At 40.0% G+C, this 23,403-nt stretch overlaps 2 protein-coding genes across 6 annotated transcripts in view; one reads left to right on the top strand and one right to left on the bottom strand.

Annotated features, from left to right (window-relative positions):
* The window catches only part of raraa (retinoic acid receptor, alpha a), a 176,827-nt gene that overhangs the window by 26,764 nt on the left and 126,660 nt on the right, over positions 1–23,403 (top strand). The window lies entirely within an intron of this gene.
* Positions 18,391–21,576, bottom strand: LOC129377547 (uncharacterized). 4 transcript variants are annotated; one of them, XM_055057566.1, is made up of 10 exons: positions 21,366–21,576; positions 20,857–20,972; positions 20,509–20,643; positions 20,303–20,436; positions 20,043–20,179; positions 19,868–19,961; positions 19,602–19,757; positions 19,342–19,525; positions 19,122–19,246; positions 18,391–18,938 (listed from the first exon to the last, which is right to left on the bottom strand). In XM_055057566.1, exons 2-10 carry the CDS (start codon positions 20,948–20,950, stop codon positions 18,600–18,602), a joined length of 1,398 nt encoding a protein of 465 aa, XP_054913541.1. In that variant the 5' UTR covers positions 20,951–20,972; positions 21,366–21,576; the 3' UTR covers positions 18,391–18,599. The 4 variants fall into 4 exon arrangements, with proteins under 4 accessions (XP_054913541.1, XP_054913540.1, XP_054913542.1 ...); XM_055057565.1 differs by lacking the exon at positions 21,366–21,576 and having other exon boundaries at positions 20,857–21,132; XM_055057567.1 differs by lacking the exons at positions 20,857–20,972; positions 21,366–21,576 and having other exon boundaries at positions 20,534–20,619.

Genomic DNA, 23,403 nt, shown 5'->3' with positions numbered 1-23,403 from the left:
GGTCAGACTTGGAGGAACGTCTCCAGTTGGGTACATAAAAAATGTCCTGCCAGTCCTGTTCTTACAACTTTTCTACCGTAGCACCAGGCCTGTTGCGATGACAACTTTTGCTCTTCTCAGGAATTATTTCAATAAACAATAAAATTGTCATTTTGAGACCGCTTTCAAACAATATAATAAGAATAACATATAAATGTGAGTACATGCTTTCAAAGATCTAGGAAACTTTAATTGATTCAAAAAAAAATTATAGTGGAACTGGAAAACATTTTAAATATTCAAAATGAAACTATTAATTAATAATTTAATAAACTTAATTTAGCAAAAGGACAATATCTGAAACATATATGTCACCGGTTGATGCACTGTACCAGATTGTAGCATGACCAAAGTAACATCTGCTGTCCCTCTACAGGTTATAAAAATCAATACAATGATAAAATAAAACATAAAGTCTAACTTCAAACTGCTGCAAAAACAATTGAAACAGCGATAATTAGAGCGGATCATGAAGTGGCAGGAAGTGCAACCTAACTACTTTGTGCTGGGCGTCAAATGTTTGCAGTGTTTCTCAAAGAATAGCAACTCTTTAACAAGTGTTGTCCAATTAGAAGTTATGACATTCATCTTATTTGTTGCTTATTGTCAGAGGCTTTATGGAGCATGTCTATCTGCTTCTTTAGGACACTTCCAGAACACCATTTAAGGCTTGTGAGTGGTCCCCACACAACCTTTCACCAGGTCAATCATGAACATAGAAGACGCCCCTCTGTTTCCAAATAAATGCTGCTTATACTCCAGTGCATCTTACATATGTTTTTTTTTTCTCTTGACAACTAATGGGACTTGTAGTCTGGAAAATACGATACGTTTTGCCCTTATTGTTTTAGACTCACAGCAATTTATATATATGTGTGTGTGTGTGTGTGTGTGTGTGTGTGTGTGTGTATGTTATTTCTGGTGCACAGCCCAACAACTTCATGCACACACACTGGCTTGGGGAGGAAGACTGAATGCCAGGGGTCCTGAAATGGATGGTAGAGAGAAAGCTGTAGGAGCGATGATGTAATGATGTTGTGTAGAGAAACCTGAGAGTCGAGTTTTTTCGGCCATGTTGGGCCCCACGGTTGCAGCACACACATGCACACACACACGCACACACAAAAATACGCGTGCAAACGTGCACATTTCATTAAACAAAGCATATATTACTGCATCCATGTCTTATTTATACTGCAGCTTTGTTTTCCAGGGCTCTCATGCCTACAGTTTTTGTTTTCTTTCTTTTTCCTTTTTTTCTTCTTTCCATTTCCAAACACAGTGGCGTATTGTGCTGGCTGACCTGGTCCCTGTCCAAAGGCAAAGGGAACCCAGATTGCTGAAACAGAGGGCCCGCTGCTAATAGGCCGACTGGGCAGTAGACCGCTGTGGCCGTCCAAACCAACGGGGACGGCTAGCTGGGCCAAGAAACCATGCACATGCGTGTGCATGCGTGTCTTTTTGATCAGCCGCAGAAGGATTTAGTTGGAGAGCTGACATGGCACCTCCGTGCTGGTCCGTAATCACTGGTAAAGGCATTTAACTGACTTTTAATAGGCCACCTCCTGCATAAGATCACTTAAGGGCACCAGTTTTAGTCGCTTCTTTGCTTGGTGAGAGAAGGGGGGAAACGAGGAGGTCCAACTCTTCCTCCAGTTCGTACTAGAAGGATTAAACGCTTCAGTGGTTTTAGTTGCCTGCTTCACTGCCTCATCTGTTAGTTTTTATATGATTACCTCTCTGTAATGATGTCAAACGTAAGAACTAAGTAGTCCAATGTTTTAAGGAGGCAGATTTTACTCTCATCTGCGGTTGTTTTGAAAAAGTATTCACACTCCTTTGAAGGTTTCCACATTTTATGAATTACAGCCACTAATTTCAGTGTATTTTATGTGATAGTTCAATACAAAGTAATGCTTAATGTCAAAAGAGAAGGAAAAGGTTTCCTTCTTTTTAAAATGTTTTACAATGAAGCCTTTGAAAAGTGCATTTGAGTTCAGCCACCTTGAATCAGTATGTAGCAGAACCACCTTTTGGGTCAGACTGGATGGTCTTTGAACTTTGATTTTCAAGTTGAGATTGATTATTGGGATCGAAACATGTTCTGTTAGCTGTTGTAATTAATTGTGTGCGTACCAAAGCATTGCCCTTTGTTGGTACGCAAAGGGCAATGTTTCATCAACATTGCCCTTTGCTTTGCAACTTGTAGTTATTAATGAACGTAGTTGGTTATTGCTGCATTGGCACCAACATCCAGGCAGACGCCAGCTTCAGAGCACACCAGGAGAGAGAAAGCAGTAGGTAAAACATGCTTTCACTGTAACCATCAAAGTGTGCGCTTTGAATTTGAAGATTTTTCATTAAATGCATACATGACGGAGATGTGTTCCCCGTGTGAAATCCATGATATTACATGTTTTAATAACTAAAAACATTTGGGAACACTGTCAGAGTCTGGAATAGACGTTCAGTTTGGATCTGGATTGAAGTAAAAATGTATAAATGACCACGTGGCACAATTAATATCACCTCAAAGATAGATTGTATCTGTAATGTCAAATATGTACATTGTTAAATATTGGAATGTCAAGATGCCATGTATGCAAAATATTACATCATTTTTGTACATGGTGGCAGGTGCAGCTGTACAATGGACACGCTGCCTATTCACAGATTGTTTTTTTTCTTGAAACATATCTCAAATATTCTGCAGAACATGCAGCTTGGGAACCTGAAGTACATAGCTTTTGACATGCTATTGACTGGCGTTTGCAAAGCAGCCAATCCAGAAGCACCATTAATTTTCCGTGGCATTGATTGGCTGCATTCCCAAGATATTACATGATGAAGACTACAGATGTTAGCTTCTGTGGACATGCTAAGGCAGTTTCCACCGTTGGTTTTAATGCATATTAAGATAAGTTTGTTATTAAGTTTGTTGTCATGGTGTGACAAACTTCCATCTCCAAGCATCTGAATAGTTTTGGAAAACGCTATATTTTAGAGAGAATGTTTAGGCCTTATAATGATGCCTTTTGATTTTCTATTCTGCAGTTGTTTTTCTTTTCAAACTAAACCTAAATTTATTGTGATGACACAGGACATAGATTTTTCTTTACTTGGGTTTAAAGAGACACCCAAACGTACATTCACTTTTAACAAGCAAGTGTGTCCAAGGTTGACACTTTTCATGCCTTTAGTCACTTCTTTTCTTCAAGGTGTTCCAGCTCTAAACCGCACCCTGAAAAAGGTGTAGACATTATTCTTATTAATTGCTGCGCACACTTCAAGAACACGCAAAATCTGCAAGTGTTGAGAGGATTATGTCACAGGGAAGTCAGTTTGCAGAAGTACCAGTTTGGTCGTTTTCCTCGTGTTCACACGTGCTTGGTTATTTTGAGACAGAGGGAGATTAAACTCTCTCTCAAGCTGTGAGTGAAGAGCAAAGTTCAGAACGGGTTAGAATGAAACTTACCCAGTGAGGTGTGGTTGTCGGTGAATAAAAAAGCCCAGACTGCTGGGATGATGGAGGGCAAGCATGTATAACATGGGACCAGATCTGAGGACACTGAAAATAGGAGTTGGAGAAAAGAAAACAAAGATAAACACTCTCAATCCGGAATCCTTCTGGGATACCATTAGCTGGCGTGGGTTTGTGTTGGGTGATACTTTTTATTTGTCTTAGAACTTGTTCATGAGCCTTCTTCCACTGAGCCTTCTTTCCTCCTTTCCTCCTTTCATGGTCTTATTTTGAGTAAAACTTCACACTGTTAAGGGGAGGAAGACTACATCAAGGGGCCCCAGATGCATCTTCACTCCCTCCCTAGCTTCCACGTCCCAGTAGGCACATCTCAGTAATGGCCCCCTATCGATCCTGAGGCCTCCTTGTCCACACTCAATGCCCATCGATCGGCACCTCGCAAAGAGTCTCAGAGGCCCGCTGCACATCCTGTGGCCACGGCGCATTGTGTGCATATCTGTAAAGCAGCACTTGTTAAATTAACCTTAATCAACTTATTTTTTTTCCTTCATCCGTTTAAAGAGATGAAGGACGGGTTCTGGGTGCAGCGATTTCATACAGCGAACACCTCTCTATTAAGAGCATGGGACCTTGAGTAGAAAGTGAGGGGCCTTGGGCTCATTAAACCATGAACGATTTAGGCCTCCATGAGTTAAAACCTTGCCACATAAAGACATAAACACTCAACATAAAAAGACTTGCGCAGCAACTGTTGTCTCAAGAGACTCGGGACATAAAAAGAGAACTGTTGCGTCGACCGTATTAAAAACGACAAAAACTGATTAATCAGTCAAGCTGCAAGTAAAACTTTTCTTGTTATTGTTATAGCTTGATTTATTGAAAGTCTGAATTTGGGTCATACTTCCTCCCCATTTTGTCCCCTTTTCCTCCTTCTTTTTAGTTGCTTTTTTGCCATCTTTTTCTCTTCTCTCTCTCTCTTTCTGTCTCTCTATCTAAATAAAAGCCAACCCCCCACGTCTCTTCCTTTTGTCTCTCATCTGGTTTTCTGTTTTTGTTAAAGAACACTTGATTAATGATACCACAGACAAAGCCCGCAGTCTGTTCTCTGCCGGAGCTCAGATAGGACGCTGTTTAGGTAAACCAAAACATGTGTGCCAGTGGAAAGAAAGAAAGGTGAACAACAACAAGTTAAAGACAGTGGTTGTTTGTTTCATGTAGACATAAATCTTGGTCCTGCACTCAGAACTATGCTGGAGAAAAAGCAAGCTGTTAATTTGTGTCATATCATTATTTTTCTTCTTACAGTTTCTGAGCAACTACAATTCAGTGGTTATGTTTGAAAACCCTCTTTAGGTATTCATCTCAGTGTTATTAGAGATAAGCAAATCATGCTTTTCTTTTCTAAGAGCAGCAGATATATTAAAGGTAGTGAACCAACAGAAAATGCATGATAGCATTTGATGGGTTTAGGGACCACAGTTACTGGCAAATAGCCAAAAGTTAGTGATGGTATTCAATTAAAATTGTCGGTCAAGTTAAATGCAGCCTGTTTTGTAGCATTGCGTCTCGGTATTTCAGCTTCCCAAGCTGCATTTTCTTTTGAATATTTGAGAGAAAAAACATCAGGGAATAGGTACATTTGCACAAACAATTTGGAGTTGCATTCCAATCGCAGGTAGTGAAGTGTGATTCTTTAATTTATGTGTATTGTTAGATTATAATGATCAAAATTATGCAACCAGCATAATTAGCAATGTCAACTCTTTGTTTACTTAATGTGTAAAAACATAATAACCTTCTAGCATTATTAGATTAGTATTACCATAGTAGTGTACTATTGAGGCAACATTTTCAGTATCTATTGCTTTCAGTTTTAAACAAATGCAACTCGATCCCACTGCATGGTTTTGTTTTCCTGCAGGTCATCATCATATCGTGAGAATCTCATACCAGCCCATGCCTGTTTGCCTGTCTGCCTCCAGGCTCCCCAGGATTGAGCTCAGTGCCACTGAAAGGCCTTATAGAAGCCAAGTCGCCTTACTGAATGATAATCAAGCATATTATTCCTGTGACTGCATTGTTAGCTGTCTTCATAATGGAGGGGCTTGACACTGGTGACCTACTTTATTGCTACAATCCTCCATGTTTGCGCAGCATTGACATGGTCTAATTGGGTTCGCTGTGTGCCTAAGGTAAACATGTCCTCTGTGAAATTATTACCCAGAAGCTATATTGGCTAATAACAGTTATGTGTTTGATTATTTCTGCTTGGCACTGACTCACTGGACCCTTCTATTCATCTGATGTTCAGACCTCTTATATGCACTTTGCTCTAAGTCAATACAGACATACAATGGTCTTTAATTTATTGTTTAGGGACATATGAAGAATAATGAAATTCACCCGTTATTTCTTTGCTTTTGTCTGACCGATAGAAATTGCCAGTGATGTGATATTATGGACTATGCATCTTTGATGTAAAGACTGTGGTTTAAGATAGTAGTGCTTTTCTTTTCTGTATGAATGGCAGTTAGGGGTCTTTGCAAACATTGAGGTTAACCTAGGATAGTGATTCAGGCATTTAGAGAATGTCAGAGTGGTGTGCAAGTTGCAGTATCATCGCAGTACTGTCCTGCTTGTGGGTTGCTGTAGTTTATAAAGAATAAATAAATAAAGTGGCTTGGTAACAACCTCCCAGCGAGAAAATGTGCTGAAAACTTCTCAGTAAACAGACAGAGGTCGGTTTGTCCCTTTGCCAACAGGAGGGATGGCATTTCCTTTTGCACTTAAAATTTGCCTTGCTAAATTTGCTTTTCAACTATGGGTTCAATTTGAATGTGTCATCACTTCCTTCCTGATTCAAGTACACACTCAGTGCATCCGTTCAACTCGAAGCGCATCTGATGAACTTTTCCTCAAAAAGTCAACTCAGCAAAGCAAAAAAAAAAAAATAACAACAACAAAAAAACCGTCTTGACTTCATGTGCTGTTGTGTGTAGTTTGGTCCTATAATCATCTCCAGCAATCTTCCCATCTTCCCTGGCTGAACACCAACTTCTTCAACTGTACACATGTTGTGATCTGCGCGATGAAACACTTTTCACTGCACATGTGGACCAAGAGGTTCAGTTTGGATCAAGTGTAGTTCAACCATGTTGAAACCTAGTGGCTGATCTTCATTTTATTAGACTGAGCTTCTCTAAATAATTCACACCCTTCTGTTTCCTGGGAGGAAAAACCAAAGGCTCAGCTGGACCTGTCTTTCTTTATTTCTTTTCACTGGACATTCTCGCCCAATTCCCATTTTGGACAGCAAGTTATTTACTTGCGCATGCCCCCCGACCTCCACAGTGCATTGTGCACCTGCCTAGACGAGCAGATGATGCTATAGAGCCAGAGGCAAAGGTAGAGTATCTTTGACATGTGTATTTTTCATACTCATTGTCAGCTTTTTTTTTTCCAAACCCATCACTACCTGTGCTGTCACTGCACTGAGACAGTGTGTACCCACTATTCATCCAATCTGTCTCTCCCCTGCCCTCTGGGAGCACTATTTGTTTCTACTTTTCTAATTTTTGCCTTATTTCCTCCTTAATTCTGAGCATATCTGTATTATTCTCTCAGATCTTCCCTCATATACACACACACACTCTGTAGCTTTGATTCCTCCCCACCACTCCCACTTAACTACATTGCATAACCACCTTCTGCAAAGACTAGGGTTGCACTCCATTCTTCCACAAACACGCACAGTAGCTGACGACCTTGCGTCTTGCTCCCTATGTGTCTTTTCCCCTCCTTTTCTTTAGCTCCTCCTTTAGTTCTCATCTTTTTTTTCATTCCTTTCTCTACTCATCTCCCTCTTCCTGCCTCCTTCCCTCCCAGTGGTCTCATTAGGCATGAGGAAGGCAGCCTTGTGTGTATGACTCGGTGTGTATATGTGTTCTCGTTGCCAAAGTCTCACTTGACTGAGCATGCCATTGCACTAGCAAGGGCCAGGGCTCCATTATTACCACAAAGCTGTCACAAATAGTATACAAAGTAACCTCCTGTTGCCAAGTAGTGAGCGAGTAAAGGAGCCGCTCTCTTAAGGTCATAAGCCACCACTGCTTCTCTTCAGTAGCTCTACAGAGAGCCAGGTGTTGCTATGCTGGTGGCAGCTTGTCAGTATCTATGCACATGAAAAGATCTGGAATGCTAGACAACAACAGTGCCTTGGAAAAGTATTCGTTCACCTTGAACTCCTTCACACTTCACTAAGCAAAAAGCAGGATTCTCCATGTATCTTTGGGAAGTATAAAAGTAGAAGGAAAGCGACGTAAGGTTTTCAAACCTCTTTCCTTTACCACCTGAAGAAAAGGATCCCTCAGCATAATGCAGAGTCAAGAACAGTGTTAGTTTTTCCACTAAATGTAGCATTTTGCTGGCCTTATAAAGCCCAGCACCTTGTTCTGCTCTTTGCTTCAAACACAGGGTCCAGACCCTCGGCTTTTGAGAAACGATTGCTTCCTGAAGGAGTGGACTCTGTTGAGGTTTTAAATGAGTGGATCTGATTTTACCCAATTGCTAATGTTTGGTTGTGATGTATGTGATGCGCCGGCTCAATGAAGCTTACTGGAAATTGAGTGCGTGTAAACAACCTAATGTGGAGTAGGCCCTACGACATCTTTACCAGCAATAAAATGCCTTAAACATTCCTCTTACTTTGACTTTAATTTCTCAACGTTTGGAAGGCTGGACAACACAGACTGAATGCCTTTGCCACTTTACCTGTCTACATAGGCAGACTACAAGCCTACAACAGCATAGAAAATCCACCTCATCATTTCCAATGCCTCCTTCTATTCAATGATTGATGTTGAGCCAGAGAAATCTGAAGGGAGATAGAAATCAAGTGGCATTGTATAGGAAGATGATGGTCAGGCTAGTGTTTTGCATGTGGCCCAAAAACGTTTGGTGTCTTTCAACCAGCAGACCTTCCTCTTTGTTGTGTTGAAGATGGTGTATCATTTGCCTGGCTTGTCCCACGATTACAGGGTTTCTTCTAGTCCTTCTTCCATAAAGACCAGGTTTGTGGACTGCATGACTAAATGTTTGTGCAGATTGTCTCACCGGTGCTGCTGTTCTCTGCAGCTCCTCCAAAGTTCCCACAGTCATCGTGACTACTATTCACAAAACGTGAATCATTTTTGCAATGCACTGCATACATTTGATAATCCTTGCAAACACATGGTGCTCTGGATGCTTAACACCACATACCAAACACATCTGTCTCTTGTCTATAATGACACCCCACCTATGTGGTCCTGCCTCTGGGATGTCGTCCTATCTCCTGACTGAATGAGTGATTACGCAGAATGACTACGCTTGTGTGTGTGTGACCACAACTGTTTTGCTAGTGTCTAGTTACGGGGTTGGGGCTGTGGGCAGGAATGGTTCTCCCTGCTGCCCTGCTGGCAGGCTTGACCCCAGCGGGTCACCGTCTATTTCCACACCAAACCCAAATGTCAAGCGCAGACCCCCTGCTAAAGCCATTTGTCATTCTCTGTGGGTCACGCAACCTAAATACATGCACACATGCAGACATGCTCACCTGCTAATAGTCGACTAGCATGTAGCCGCTACAAGGACGCGTTCAGTTTCCAGTCCCTCCACTAGTTTTCTTTTAATTATTTGAAGTAACAATTTTAAAGTTTCATCTTTGTTTTGTTCTTTATGAAAGGCCTGAGTGACCTTCCTTGTTACTAACTGCTGAGTAAGCTAAGCACTGCTCCTCTCTCTTTTTAAAAATATTTTTCTTGGTAACTATTTTTCCTGCTGACGCGATTCGTCCGGGGCCAAACTCTGCAGGAGTTGAGACATTTAGAAGAGGAGCCATAGTGTTGAAATCCCTCTGCCTTAATAGCACCATGGTAGTGACTCACTCAGTATTTGAATATTGATCTCCTTGGTGATTATACGTGGAAAACAGCTTGAAAACGGTACAGCACCTCATTTGTTCCCACTCGGCTGAAGCAAGTTTCCTAAGCTCAGTTCAATATGGAAAGAGCTTTTTCCCCCCCCCTCCCATCTTCCATATACACACAGCAATGAGTGCTATTATCAGAAGCTCACTCCATCACTTGTTACTTACATTATTAAGCAACAGCAATCCATTTTTACAGATAAAGGGCAGCGCAGACGGGAGCGTGCATATGTAAACATATAGGAGTTGTTTACAGGAAGCTGTCAGCTATGTGTCCTCATGATAAATAAGCCATAAAGCATCCTCTTTTTAATGATGGCTTACAAGCCGGCACGTTGAATATTGACTGAAAGATTGAAAGCAGTCTCAAGGGCCTTTCCAACATGACATATGACTCTGATGGTGTGTTTTTTTTCTTTGTCCTTCATTTTTCCTCCTCCACCCACATCCCTTCCCCTTTTAGCTTTCCTTTTAGTTGTCTTTACTCAGTGGCTTGTGCACAGAGTTTAACCCACAAAGAACAGATCCAAATGCACATGCATGCCTCTCCACTCAAGACTCAAAGCAACATTTGCATGCTTTTAGTCCCGATGCAGCAGGAGCGCTGCACGAAGGGCTCGATGTGCTTTTCGAAGGAAAAGTGCACAAGCTGTTGGAACCTCGCCAGCACACAAGCTCACTCTTTTTCTAAGCTAGTTGCCTCACAGGAAGCCCCTTCCATTTATGTTTTCTCTTGTTTTGCCTTCTTTTTCTGTGCTATTGGCCTCAAAACACTGTCCTGAAACACACTCATCTATAGGGGGTGTGTGGTGATGTGCATCCCCCATTTTTTTATTTATTCATGTTTTAAAATGCAGTATATTTAGATAGTAGTGGTTCATATCAGTGGTGTCCAAAGTGGCCCTTAAACTGATTTTGCTTTAGTTCAGGAAAGATGTAGAAATGGAATTTGATGCAGGATGTAATTTACAATTTTTAGGGGATTTTTTTTTCTAAAATTTTAAAGTCTTTTCAGAATGAAAAATGTTGTTGAGTACACTCTTTTTGGTCTTAAAGTTAACAGGATGTAGCACCACAAACATCCATTGACATTTACCAAAATAAAGACTTGGGTACATCCATTTATTGAAGTTGGCAAAAATACTGCAACTTCTGCAAAGAAAGAATAACTCTCTACTCCAGAGAGTTCAGGAGAATAGATTAAATCATTTTTGGAAAAAAAAAAATTAAAAAGTTTGGAAAGTCCAAAAAACAAAGTCAGACATTTGACACTGCTGTTATGTTTTCAATCTATAATGAGTTGCAGAAACCTTTTCTACAAAAGTTGGAGTTGTTTTTTTTTTTAAATATTGCATGTCTGGATTTTTATTACAAATCTTTGTTGATGTTCCGCTTTTGTTGATAAAACACAATTTCAGCATTTGCAGCGTTTCCACTAAATAAGAAATGCAATTGCAATCACAAGTGAATATGGTTGTTCCCGCAGTAAGTCAAAAAAATCATAACATCGACTGACACTTGCATAATTAATATTATGCAGTGCTGGTGTCATTTTCTATTTTTCCTCTGTGTAGAAGCTCATAGCAGCGCTTAGCAAACACTGACAGGTCTTACTTTGTTCTCAAACCGAGCTCCTAGTTTCCTTTTAAAAACAACGTAAGCAATGTCAAACTCCATTTTTCAAGGGCAGCAACCAGTAACTGACGCACAAGGAGTATTAATAAGACTAAGGTGATGGCAAACATAAAAAAAAATATTTAAAAAAACAAACACTAAAGTGCTCTTTGTGAACAACAGAGAGCAGCTTCAGTCTTTGCACGCCCTTTAGTAATGGTGTATCAGGATAGCACCTGCACAGAGAGCCACAAAGAACCTGTCCTCCTCTTCTTCTTCTTTGATAAATGTTTCATCTCTTATTCTGTTTTGTCCCATGTTTTTTTTTTTGTTTGTTTTTTTTTTGTCGAGTATTTCCAGAGTCTGGCATCTCTTTTTTTCATTGTTGGTCAAGTATTTGATGTTGTTGATCTGCCTCTCTGGACCAACATCACACACAGCATTTATTTATCTGCAGTCTGCTCGCTACACAGCCACTACTACTTGGCAGTCTTCTTCTTATTAATACTTTTTTATTTTATTTTTTTTTTTTGTAATGGGTTCTTTATAAGAAACTACATGCTGCCCCCTTTTTTTAACTATTAACAGCTGCCCTATTTTATGGATCTAATCTTAGCTACACTCAGCCACTGAGCAAATGGTGTTCCTTGTTACGGAGTGGGGGGGGGTGGGGGGGAATTAAAAGGGATGGGGGAAGAGTGCTACCTGGTCGCCACAAAGAATCCGGGTTAATAGATACTTGTTGATGTCACTGTGCTGATTACTTACTTTTTTTACCCTCTTTGGCCTCTTAAAGTTGTTGTTTAACCCCATTATCTGATTAGATGTTTGTGTTTTGTGTTCGGGAGTGTGTGTGTAGGCAGTAGAGGGGTGTCATTTTGTGTACGTATGCGTGTGATACCCTTGCCTCACAAAGATAAAGAGCTTTCCCTTTACCTAAGGGGTATGAGGTTTGACAAAACTGTAGTCCCAAGCCCACCATCCCCCCTCTGCTGATAAATGTGTTTTTCTTAAGGGAAGGAGGTGGTTGCTTTAGAAGAGTCTGTTTTAATGTAGCTCTTTTTTTAATATATGTGTGTGTGCGTGAGCATGTGTGTGCACGTGTGTTAGTGGGTCTTACTAATGCAGAGCAGTGCAGCAGGGCTAGCCACACTCGGAGGCAGGCCCGCAACCTCGACCCCAGCATCATTTGTTTGGACGAGGGCCGTCAGCGGCTGTCACAGGGCCCATGATGAAGTGTCAGTTGGTAATTGTCCCTGCAAAGCATCCACATCTCTGGGGGTGATGGGGGAGTGATGTGGGGATGGAGGGTGAGGGTGGAGGAGGAAGGCAGAGAGCTGACACAGAGAGAAATGACACCCTGGGCTCCTCCTATTCTCTCTCTTTCCTTCTTACTTCCCTTGTTTCTTTGGAGTTTTCCTCCTGACTCCACCCACAGCTCCACTGAGCCGTCCATGGAGCCTCAGCCATAAAGTACCTCCACGTGATCTCCTATCAGCCAGTCTCTCTGTGCCTATTCCTTAAAATAGGTTTATTATTTAAACTGCTTTTGAAAGCTCTTCAGTGAGACTTGGAATGCCTGGACTCCTGCCACCTTCTAAATATCCATATTCATGCATTCTAGGCTCGGCAGCTCTGGTAATTAGATTTTACAGAATCTTTTATTGATCCGACGATGTCTCTATGTAATGAAAAGCTTTTACAGGAGCTTGTTGGAGAGCGATCCATAATGTCTTGCAGTAGTTTGGAGCCCCAGTGTCCCATAAATTCACAGAGGAAGTTTGATTTTAAAGGCCTGATTTCAGGGGTTAATGATAGGCAGGTGATTGCTGAATCATCTGGAGGAAGGTATGAAATACTCCCTGTGTAACAAACCTTGAGAATACGTTTTTTACTGTTATTCCAATTACAAAAATATTAAATATAAGACTATAAAACATGAACTACTAATAGAGATGGACAGAGATATCAGCTGGTGAAAGGAGGGAGACTTTATTTTTAGTGCTTGATCATACCTGGCTTTTGTCTGGATGATCAGAAACTCCAAAATCCATTTTGTCCCCCCATCAGTGAAGGCAACTTATTCAGTTCCACCAGAATTATCCAAAAGAAAAAGCCTTTTGGTGTCAATGGTGGTACTGAGTGAAGGTTTCTAAAAAAATAATCTCTATTTTCTGTGACCGTTTGATAGGTATGTGGTTTGCTGCGAAACGGCAAAAGAGAGCAAGACTTCATTGTATGACAGAAAGGCTGAATGGCGTACAGAAAAGTTATTCCGTTTTATTCTTGTAAGCCAGGGTTGTTCAGTTCAGCTTAAAACAATTTAAAAACTAAATTCTCTTCTTTTAGTATCTCTTTCCTAGAAAAGAACAAGCAAACAAAACCAATCTGACCATTTCATCTGCTTGATAAGTAATTTCTCTTTAGTGCTTTCAATTTAGGTCCAAGAGACAAAAAGAGTGCCTGCTGTCCTTGTCATAAGCTTTCCAGTTCTGTTTGAAAATGTTGGCAGCCTTTTGGAAATCCTAAGATACAAGTTTATTCTCCTTAGAGGAGGACAGACAGCTGTTAGGGTGAAACTGCAACTTTTTAGATTCCTACTAGTTACATCTCATTTCTAGATGAGACAGATTTTAGAGAGATTAAAGAGGCGGCAAAGAGAAGAGTGGTTACAAATCAGCAATAATGGAAGCCATTTTACACGGAGGAGGCGTGTAGATGACTGAATACTGAAAGCAAGGAAGGGAAAGATATGGAGATTGAGAGGAGTTTGAAGGTCTTGTCCTCCATGAATCAGCTAGCGTGATATTTTACGCATATATTCCTCACTGATCAGTTGAAATCGACGTAGCATAAAAGCCACACGTAAAAATTTGGTGTCCTACGAAGACGCCAAAAGAGAAGTCAAGAGGGAAAAGCAGGATGGGGGCAAAAAATACTGCTCCTCTTTTGGCATGTGACCACCTATAACACCCTAAGGACAGCAGGTGACGTCAGAGGAGGCAGATGGGAGGCATCCTCATACCTGTGTGTGTGTGTGTGCGCGCGTGCGTGTGTGTGTGCGTGCGTGCATGCAGGTGGAAAACAGCCGGCCCCTCTCCTCCTCTTCTGCCTCTCTTTCTTCTCCTTTAAGGGGGCACTGGCCCTCGGCTTCCAACTGGCTCACTCTGGTACCGCGCATACACACACACTGATGCCACATGACACACACTCCCTGAGTATCCTCGGTCACAGCGTGATGTGGACACACAGAGTTAGGGGGAAGCAGTGGAAACCGCAGCCCATTAAATTACGCTCTGGTCTGTGGGATGATGAATTTGGGCGGTGATTAGTTAGTCGAGGAGGGAGGAACACTGCTTGGGCTCTTTAATGGGTCATCATTTGGAAGATAACTCTATTGTCCCATCTCTCTTGACATTTAAATCCAATCAGAACGGATACTGCTGTGGTCCACAGCAGGGAATTCTGAGAGAAATTGAAAAGCTGCAAGCAGAGAACAGGTTTGTTCAAAATCAGCTCTCGCTGATTGCAGAAATCTTCATATCCTTTAAACTTTTCCACATTCTCTTCCATTAAAATCACATATTCTGATCTGCCTCTTTGGGATTGGGATTGGGATGAAGTTACAGGAGTATAAGATGGTTGTCAAAAATATTCAACCAATAAAAAGTTTAGAGCAGGGGTGTCTAAAGTGGGTCCTCGAGGGGCCGGTGTCCTGCATGTTTTAGTTCTCTCCCTGGTTTAACGCACCTGGATCAAATGATGGCTCTTTACAGGCCTAAGAAGAACATTGACATGCTAATATGGTTGATACTGTCACCAGGGAGAGAGCTAAAAGGTGCAGGACCTCAAGGTCCCTCTTTGGGCACCCCTGGTTTAGAGTCCAGCTGGGTGTCGGGACATTTCAGCACAAATGTAGGTGTTTTGTAAAGGCATTAGATGGGAACAAAAAGCAAATGGTGGAGATGTTTAAAACAGAGATGGATTACAAAATGATATCACCGCCTTTTAAAAAACACACAGAAAACTTGATCCATCACATAAAATAGCTTTATGACAAAATATAAAAAAGGCAGTGGTGTCCAAACTTTTTGCCTTTGGGGCCAAAACTGGCAAATTTAAACTGTTGGCTGGACACAAAATGCGTTGCAAATGCCAAAATGTGTTTTTTGTGAATTTGTTTTTATTTTTTTTATGGAATCTATAAATCATTATATTTCCAAAACATAAAAAAGTACTGTAGACTTTTGCCTTATTAAAAGAAAAACAATTTCCAAATTTTTGAGGCCAACAATTTTTTTCTGTTGTTGGCCAAATTTTTTATTTTTATGTTTAGCATTCTTTACTTATGGTCAGGGGCCAAAAAAAAAAAAACATTTTAGAGGCCACAATTAGGTTCTGTGCCACAAGACGAGGCATTTTTTTATTCAGATCATTTAAATTTAGCATCACCGATGCATATAAAGTCACATTTTCTGCACTGTATGTGCAGAAACATCGCAAGGGAGTTTTTCCCCCCCTGCTTCTTATTGCCCCAAATGAGATTCTCAGGTTGATTAACACTTCTTTCATCCTCTTTATTAGCAGAGAAAAGCCACATCAGCAGCTGCATGAATTAGAATCTACTTATTACATACACTGCGACTTAATTCCACACAATGCAGCTCAACGGTCGCAAGAAATAGGAAAAGGGTGTTTCTACCAGTTTCTTCAGTGTGTGTTGCGGCAGCTGTTTCCTCACAGCAAAACCGGGACACTCAAACGGCCTGAACGGAGTCCAACGGCAGCACTGCATGGCCTGCACGACAATCCGGCTCCACGCAGCTCATGAGCAATAAATGCGTGTAGACGAGCCAATTTCCTCTGGAGAAGCATCCTGCCGAGTGGAGGAGCCGGGTCTCAGTCGATGAGAACCACCTGGTGCTGAGGGAAGTGATTAGGGCCGGCACCGCCATGTGCGAGGAGTTGTTTTGTTTAGGAAGACTGAGATACGAGTAGAGAGGAGTTGGGGGTTGGGGGTTCGAACTGAGATAAGTTTGCCGGTGAATCATTGATGAGGAAGAACTGAGAGGCAGAATAGTTTGGTTGGTGAACGATTAGAGGAAAGAATTCCAGTTTCGACATGTTCCGATGTTGGTGCTGTTTAGTTGTATGGGAGACGCGGCACCAGTGGTGCAGCGGGTTCCGCTTTCACACCACAACCTACAACCAGACAACCAGGCCATTCTTAAAATGCTGATGGAAGTTTTATGCTAACGGCAGAAATTTGTCTGAAAATACCCATGCAGAGAATGGTTACGGTATCATCTCCCTGGTAAGTTTGCTGACACTTAATTCAATCAGGCTCTCTGGATAAAAGCCTGCTGAGTGGCATTTATAGTTCTTTGCCAAAGCTTTTTGACTGTGACATTGAATCAAAACAGCCATTACATTTACCATCTTGAATGCATTAGTGTGCACAAACTGGCCTTGGCAAGATGAGCTCAGTTTTTACACCAAAGACTTCAAAGCAGATATCTTTGACCAAAAGCTGACATTTACTTTAAGAGAACCCGAGTTAGGTTTGTTTTTATAATGGTACCAAATTTCACTTTTCAATGAAACATATCAGCCACTTTTTGACGTCTTTTTTCTCATTTTGTTGCCACATTGTTATTCTGCTATAATAACTACCATATTGTATGTAACTATTACCATTTCTTTCAATAAAAACAATATTAGGAACGTCCTGTTCTGATTCAAATAATTTGATAGAAATCCAGACAAAGGCATTTTAAATGACTGGTAATGAACTGGACCCAATAAAAGACTTGCTGTAAAACCATGCTTATAGAATATGACAAAATGTTATCCTGAGACTTCAGTTATATGATCATGTTTAATAAATCAGTGTACGGGTGCATTCTTGCTTCGGCGTTCACATGGCAGCTAACTAGATATAAAGCTAGCACAAGCTTTAGCCAACTTGGCCCCTTTTACTGTTACTTCCAAATGCTTCAAAGCCAATGGCAGCATATTTTGTTCTATAAAACAGGGCACTTTAGTTAAGTCAGTAATGGGTTTTGGGTGTTGTCACCTTTCACTGTGTAATTCACAAAAGAAAGAACCAAAGAAGCTCCCTTGTAGCTGCACAAGTTCTGAAACACTGGTTCTAGATGTCGGTCAGTGAAACTACAAATTCCTGCCTCTTTGCAGTGTGTTCAGGTCTCCCCAGACAGCTGTTGTTTTGTGCAAAGAGCAGCTGAAACTCTAGTCATTAGTATTATGATGTTCAAAGCAAATCACTAGGCTTATAAAGCAGGAGAACTCTTTCTGTAAGTTTTCCCACAAATTTCTCAATGAGAACCGATTGATATGTGTTGCGAACCAAACCGAGTTGCATCAAATTAGATCAACATTAGCCTGGCGTTTCAGCCACTTGAAATCACTATGAGCTGTGCTTAACATGAGAATTTGTTGCAAACTGTAACTTTGTGTTTTGAGTCGCATATGGAGGAAATGCCACAAATAGGAATGTTTATGTGACATTGTTGTGCAGAAAGTCCCTTTGGGACCAAAATATACATCACTGTCACAAAGATAGAGATTATAGCATCTGGAAATGTTTCAAAGCAATTTGTTCTGGGTAACTGTCCCTTTACTGGTTATAATACTAATGCAGACATTTTACCACTATTAAAATCTGATCTGTTTGTGTTCCTACACCGTAAATATACAGAATTGTTACCATATGAAGTTTGGAGCAAATTGTGTGAACTTACTCTGATTTCTATCAAAGTCTGTAATACTTACAGTGCTGCTTTTTCTCTTTTCTTTCCCCTAGCCTCTAGACTGCAGCACAGTTCATCTGGTCTCATTGACATCAACGTTCATTTAATATATTTGACCTTTTAATGTGACTCGACATGTCAGAGTCTTCTCAGGGTTCACACAGCAAAAAGTCCAGTGTTAATTTAACTCCCACAGAGTTGATTTTAACACTTTTTCAGTGCTTATATAGTCCACTCTCATCAAGAGTTAAATTAACACTTTCAATATAGTTAAAATTTTAACACTTTATCAGAGTTACTTATTTAACTCACAAAACAGGTTAATTTAACACTGTGGGATATACTGGATAACACTGATCCAGGAACAAAATGTACCACTTTATTAGTGTTGATTTAACACTTTCAAGTGTTATTCATTCCAAAAAAGTTACTTTATGATTATGATTAATTATAATAATTATTAAGAAAAAAAACTTGACACAAGTACATACATTTTGAACACTTTATTTTTGCAGCTGTGTTTCCAACATTTTAAATTGTGGTACAATGATCACACATTCATTAGAAATGCCATAAGAGTTTTGAATATCAAAAGAAATTTAAGTTCAGGGATTTTTACTAAATGCCTTTCTTCACTTTGAACAATTTTGAAAGCATGATGATGATCAAATGTGTCCGCTTGGATACAGTTTTTGACACATAAAAACAGGTCAACATTTTTTAGCCTGACTTACTCACAAGAGAGCCCAATGGACTGGTTTAGCAGCCTTGCTCTCACGTCCCTAACTCTGGGCGATTCCTTCATTTTGCCCACGTCAATGTTATACACTGTTGTCTGCAGAAATGTGTAGAAATTCATCAATGCAGCATCATAAGAGAAATTAAACACAAAATGTGCTTTGAATAGCTCATCAAATGTTCCAAGAGAACTGTTTGTCTGGCATGGGATGAGGCACTTATCCATGACGATGTAGAATCTGTCAATCTTGCTTTTCTGACGCCCAACAGCAAGGAGGTATGGCTGCAGACCCCGTTGACTCCGATGATGCTCCTCTAAACTGCAGCATGACTAAAATTAAAAAGATATACACCAAACATTAGAAACAAAACATACAGCTTTACGATACATGTGACATAAAAATTAATTTAAGTATGCCCAGACATCTTCAAAGCTGTCATTCAAACATCTGTATTTATGCATGTCTATAAAAGGAAATAGACAAATAATTTTGCATATTTAAATTTCAATTACCTTATGAAAGACAACAAGTCTCTCATCTGCATCACTTGCACTGATTTTTGGAGACTTCTGTCCTTCTGGTTGCGGTGGAAGAAGATGTAAGAGAAGTAACAGCGAGGCCATTTCTTGGTCATAGCCTGAGGACAAATTTATAAAAGTTTTCAGCTATAATATCAGAACTTTATGAGTACTCTGAATAGTCAACTATCTTCAGATATATCTAGGTACTTACTAGATGTGTTAGTGAGGTCATCGCTTTGAAGACTTTCCGCTGACTGCACCAAACTTCTCAACTCAGGTGGAGAAGTGAAACGCTTAGCCTCCTTGATGACATTTGGTTTGAAGAACACATCCCACTTCTGCAGCAGTCTGGATGAGGTTTCTTCACTGAATAGGAGACGGGAGTCTTGATCAATCTTTAATAGCATGTAGAAATCAAACCATTATAACAATGTAAAAATCCACATTTAAAGACTTCAGTTGAACACTTACCAATCCTTTTGTGTCCAGGAACCCCGGGAATGTGGTCAGGATATCATTTCTTCCACTGGCATCTTTAATGAGCTTGTGATGGTGCTCAAAAGTCTCTCTCATCTTCTGAAAGATCACAGACCTGTCTGTGGTGTGGTTAAGCAGAGATATGGCCTCCTAAAAAAAAAACAAAAATTAAATGCAAAATTACAGTTTTGAGTCACAAAATAAAATTGATTGTAGAAAAAAACAAACAAACAAACAAACAAACAAAAAAAAAACATTACATTGCCTTTTTTGGTGTATGGATCCTTGAGGGATGCGAAGAGTGTCACTATTCCAAAGCCATACTTGTCTCTGATTGCTTTTGTGGGGAGGTGCCTAAGAGCAGATTTTAAATTGGTGATTAAACCTTTTTTTCAATTATTATACATAAATTAAATAGTGTAAAAACAAACATACCCTTGTTCATCAATCATGTGAGCCACCAGTATGTTCACCATTTGTCTTCTTGTGGCATCAGTTAGGGTTTCTGTAGTTTCATACTCCTGCAGAATTTCTTCACCACCAGACTTGCTTTGTAGGACACCTTCAACCAGCTATAAAATGAACAATAAAAAAAGAAAAAAAAAAGGAAATATGCAATATGCAGATGACCAAAATACGACAAAACATGTCTGGACATACAAACAGAATTTAGAGGCAGACAAAAATATTGTTACATTTTTAGCAGACACTGAGTTATCAGGATTCTCAGTTTTTTGCTTCTTGCGTGGCATCTCATCCATTAGTATTGTTGATGTTGATGCATTTGAGTTGAAGCTTGAGTCAGAAGCAGATGACCATTCTGAGAACTCTGAGAAAGAGACAATAGACATCAGTTACATTCTTTGGTAAAATCTGTATTTAATTTGCTTTGGTATCTCACCATCATAGCAGAAAACTGTCTGTACCACATTGCCTTGTCTAAGGAGGTCACTGAATATTTCTTCGTCAACTTCAGTATCTGTTGTATCTTTGTATGTAACTTTGGTATCAGGTGGCAGGCAAAATTGTTCAATGACTGAAAAAACAAGGCAAGATTTAGAGCCTAATTCTGTAATTAGCTGGATTTTTTAAAACTAAGTTACTTGATATTGATCATGTGATTAGCATAAAACATATTAATGAAAATACAATTTTTACTTACCACAAATGTGTAAAATATGTGTTAAATAGACATACATTGAAAAGAATAATGCCTATGACCCACACAGATGATAAATAAATAACAAACCTTTCTCATGAAACTGATTAAAGTCAAACAGCCCTTCGACCTCCTCCAACTTCACATACTTTTGCAGGTCACCAAACTTTACATGGATCAGCATTTTATTTCAGCATGGGATAAACCTAGACAAAGCAAAATAAGGTAAAGGTCAAGAGTTCACCTCACTGTAACTCTGCTATTGGTGTCACGTGACTTCGGCTCGTTGACGCTCCGCGGAAGCTAATAGTCGTTAGCTTACATTCACAAGGCCAAAATTATCATTTTAAACGGCAAAAACGTAGAAGTATATTTTTACGAGTGTATGGTCTGACAAAATATGTTTTGTAAAAATTTTCCATTATAATAATATCAGGTGTAAGTGCTACTAGCTACCAGCTAACATGTTGTGTAAAACTGTTGCAAAATGGACATATTCAGCTGCTTTTCATTATGTGGTAATTAGTAGAAATAGTCAAATCACTCACTCTGTCAATGTAATAGTGCTGGACAAAATATTTAGTAAGTTGGACACTTACCGTGTAGAACAGGAGATGAAGAAAATGGAGCCGTGTTCAGATTGAAATCAAACTGAGCAGAGGGGAGGAGCTTATTTATCTCCCAGCAGAGTTGATTCAACACCAACGCAATCAACTCTGCGAAATAACTCCAACACTGGGCATCAATTACATCGCTAAATGTTAAAAATACACTTACTGAGTTAAAATTAACTCTGACACGTTTAACCCTGAAATTTTAACACTCCAGTTTTTGCTGTGCAGTGTTTGCTTGTATAAAAAGAGTCTCTTTGTGTTTGTCGTCCTGTAGGGGTAATTGCAGCTGACTGAATGTTGGCATGTGCAGATCACATTTGATGACAGAAGTCCACTGCATACCGTTGAGGATCGGGGCTGTTTGTTCATTTTATAGGCGTGTCTATGCAGAGTTCAGGGAACACAAGATCTTCTCGCAACTTCTGCAACTTTTTCATGGCTTCATTTTAGCACCAAGCTCTTTTGTCCTCCTTCCTTCTGTTTTTCCCGGTTTAGCTATTCATGAGATCTTTTTGGGCTTTTGCAAATTCCTAGAAGACATCCGCATATTGTCTATTTAACCTCATTTCTTTTTTGTAGCCTGTTTTGCGCCAAAGTCCCTCTCATTCATCGGTTAATCTCTCTTCATCTGTCCCCAGTCTGGATCTTGGCATTCAGGCTACTAATTGAGCTGGCATCACTTGAGTACTTCATGAAACAGAAACAACAGAGAATCCTGCCATTGTGTTCAGTGCCTGGCATTCAGAGAGGGAAGGCATGCTTCACTCTGTGTGTGGATGATAGAGGCCATTTTATTAAAAAAATTTTTTAAAGTGCATCACATTTTTATTTGGATTCTTCCTTTATATGTATTTATTGCAACAGTGCAGCTTTGCACTTAAGTTTTTAATTACACTTTTTGTGATGGGTATTTTAGGTCCAAAATTTTTGGATTTTTCTGTGGAATCCAACTCCAAATTGTGGAAAACTTTGTATTTGTGGCTACTGTTTACAAAGCAGCCAATTTAGGAGAGTCATTTATTTTTCTTTGTGCTGATTGGTTGTACCTCCCAAGAGCTGAAATCAGGAAGGCTGTAGATGTTACTTCCTGTAGTAGTGCTATGATGGCTTCCACTGTGCATTAATGCTTATTAAGGGCAGTTTTCTGTGTTTCCAGACACTTAGAGCCATTTTATAGCATAATCAAGTTACCATGTTGACTCCAGTTGTTTTTAAAATGCTATATTTTTGATGTGACTTAAAAGAAATTTGACTTTGTAATTTAAGTCTTTGAAATCAGGCTTCTCCCTTTAAGAAGCTCCTACTCTTTCTGAAACTCCATCATCAGTGATGTTGCAATGAGAAGTAGCTCCTACAATGAGGTCAGCAGATGAGCAGTTCCACCAGGTGTTTGCTAATTGCTGCTGGCTAGTCTGAAGGAGCAATGTGGGAAAGTCCTTGGGGAGAGCTGCTCTGTGAGACAGAAACTTGTGTGCTGGTGCTGTGAGGAGGAGCTCCGCTGTCAAAGGCGGGGCCAGGTCCACCCAGGCATTTTACATAGCTGAATGGTTGCCACGGGAGATTAAAGGACTTGTCACACATGCATGGATGAATTACAGCAACACTCCGGGTATGTTTTTGATGAGGAACTCAGAAAAGTTTATTTTACGTAATACTGTCCCTTTAAGATATATTTGTTGTTTGAACTATTAAGATAGACAATTGCACGTATTTTCCAGGTCAGTCTCAAGGATTTTGGTACCTAATCTCTGCAAATACCAGGGATTAAGTGTACACTGAACCGTATTACAAGTATTATTTTTTGTGTTTGAAGTTAAATTAATATCAGAGGGTTTAAATCTCTGATAGCGTAATAAGTTTTCAGATGTAGTGCAGACTGGACAATCAGTGAATTAAGAATGAACATGGATTAGTGAGAGCTGAAATTGTTTGGAAATGTTTGTCCTTCCTCGTCTGCTCGCAGTTTAAGATCACTCATTCTCAAAAGTAAATGTGAGTCATCGCTGTATTTACTATCTGCTTT

The sequence above is a fragment of the Poeciliopsis prolifica genome, unplaced genomic scaffold, assembly GCF_027474105.1.
Source record: "Poeciliopsis prolifica strain line A6 unplaced genomic scaffold, Auburn_PproV2 SCAFFOLD048, whole genome shotgun sequence".
NCBI lineage: Eukaryota > Metazoa > Chordata > Actinopteri > Cyprinodontiformes > Poeciliidae > Poeciliopsis > Poeciliopsis prolifica.
Note: the sequence above shows the minus strand (reverse complement) of the source record. Positions and strands in the feature narration are given on the sequence as shown.

What these genes read in the sequence shown, in the direction of transcription:
- LOC129377547 (XM_055057566.1), bottom strand. Translation starts at nt 20,950, where the DNA reads ATGCTGATCCATGTAAAGTTTGGTGACCTGCAAAAGTATGTGAAGTTG. An exon ending in TAATCAGTTTCATGAGAAAG is followed by an intron (nt 20,644 to 20,856) that starts GTTTGTTATTTA and finishes TTGTTTTTTCAG; the next exon opens with TCATTGAACAATTTTGCCTG. An exon ending in CATACACCAAAAAAGGCAAT is followed by an intron (nt 19,758 to 19,867) that starts GTAATGTTTTTT and finishes TTTTTTTTTTAG; the next exon opens with GAGGCCATATCTCTGCTTAA.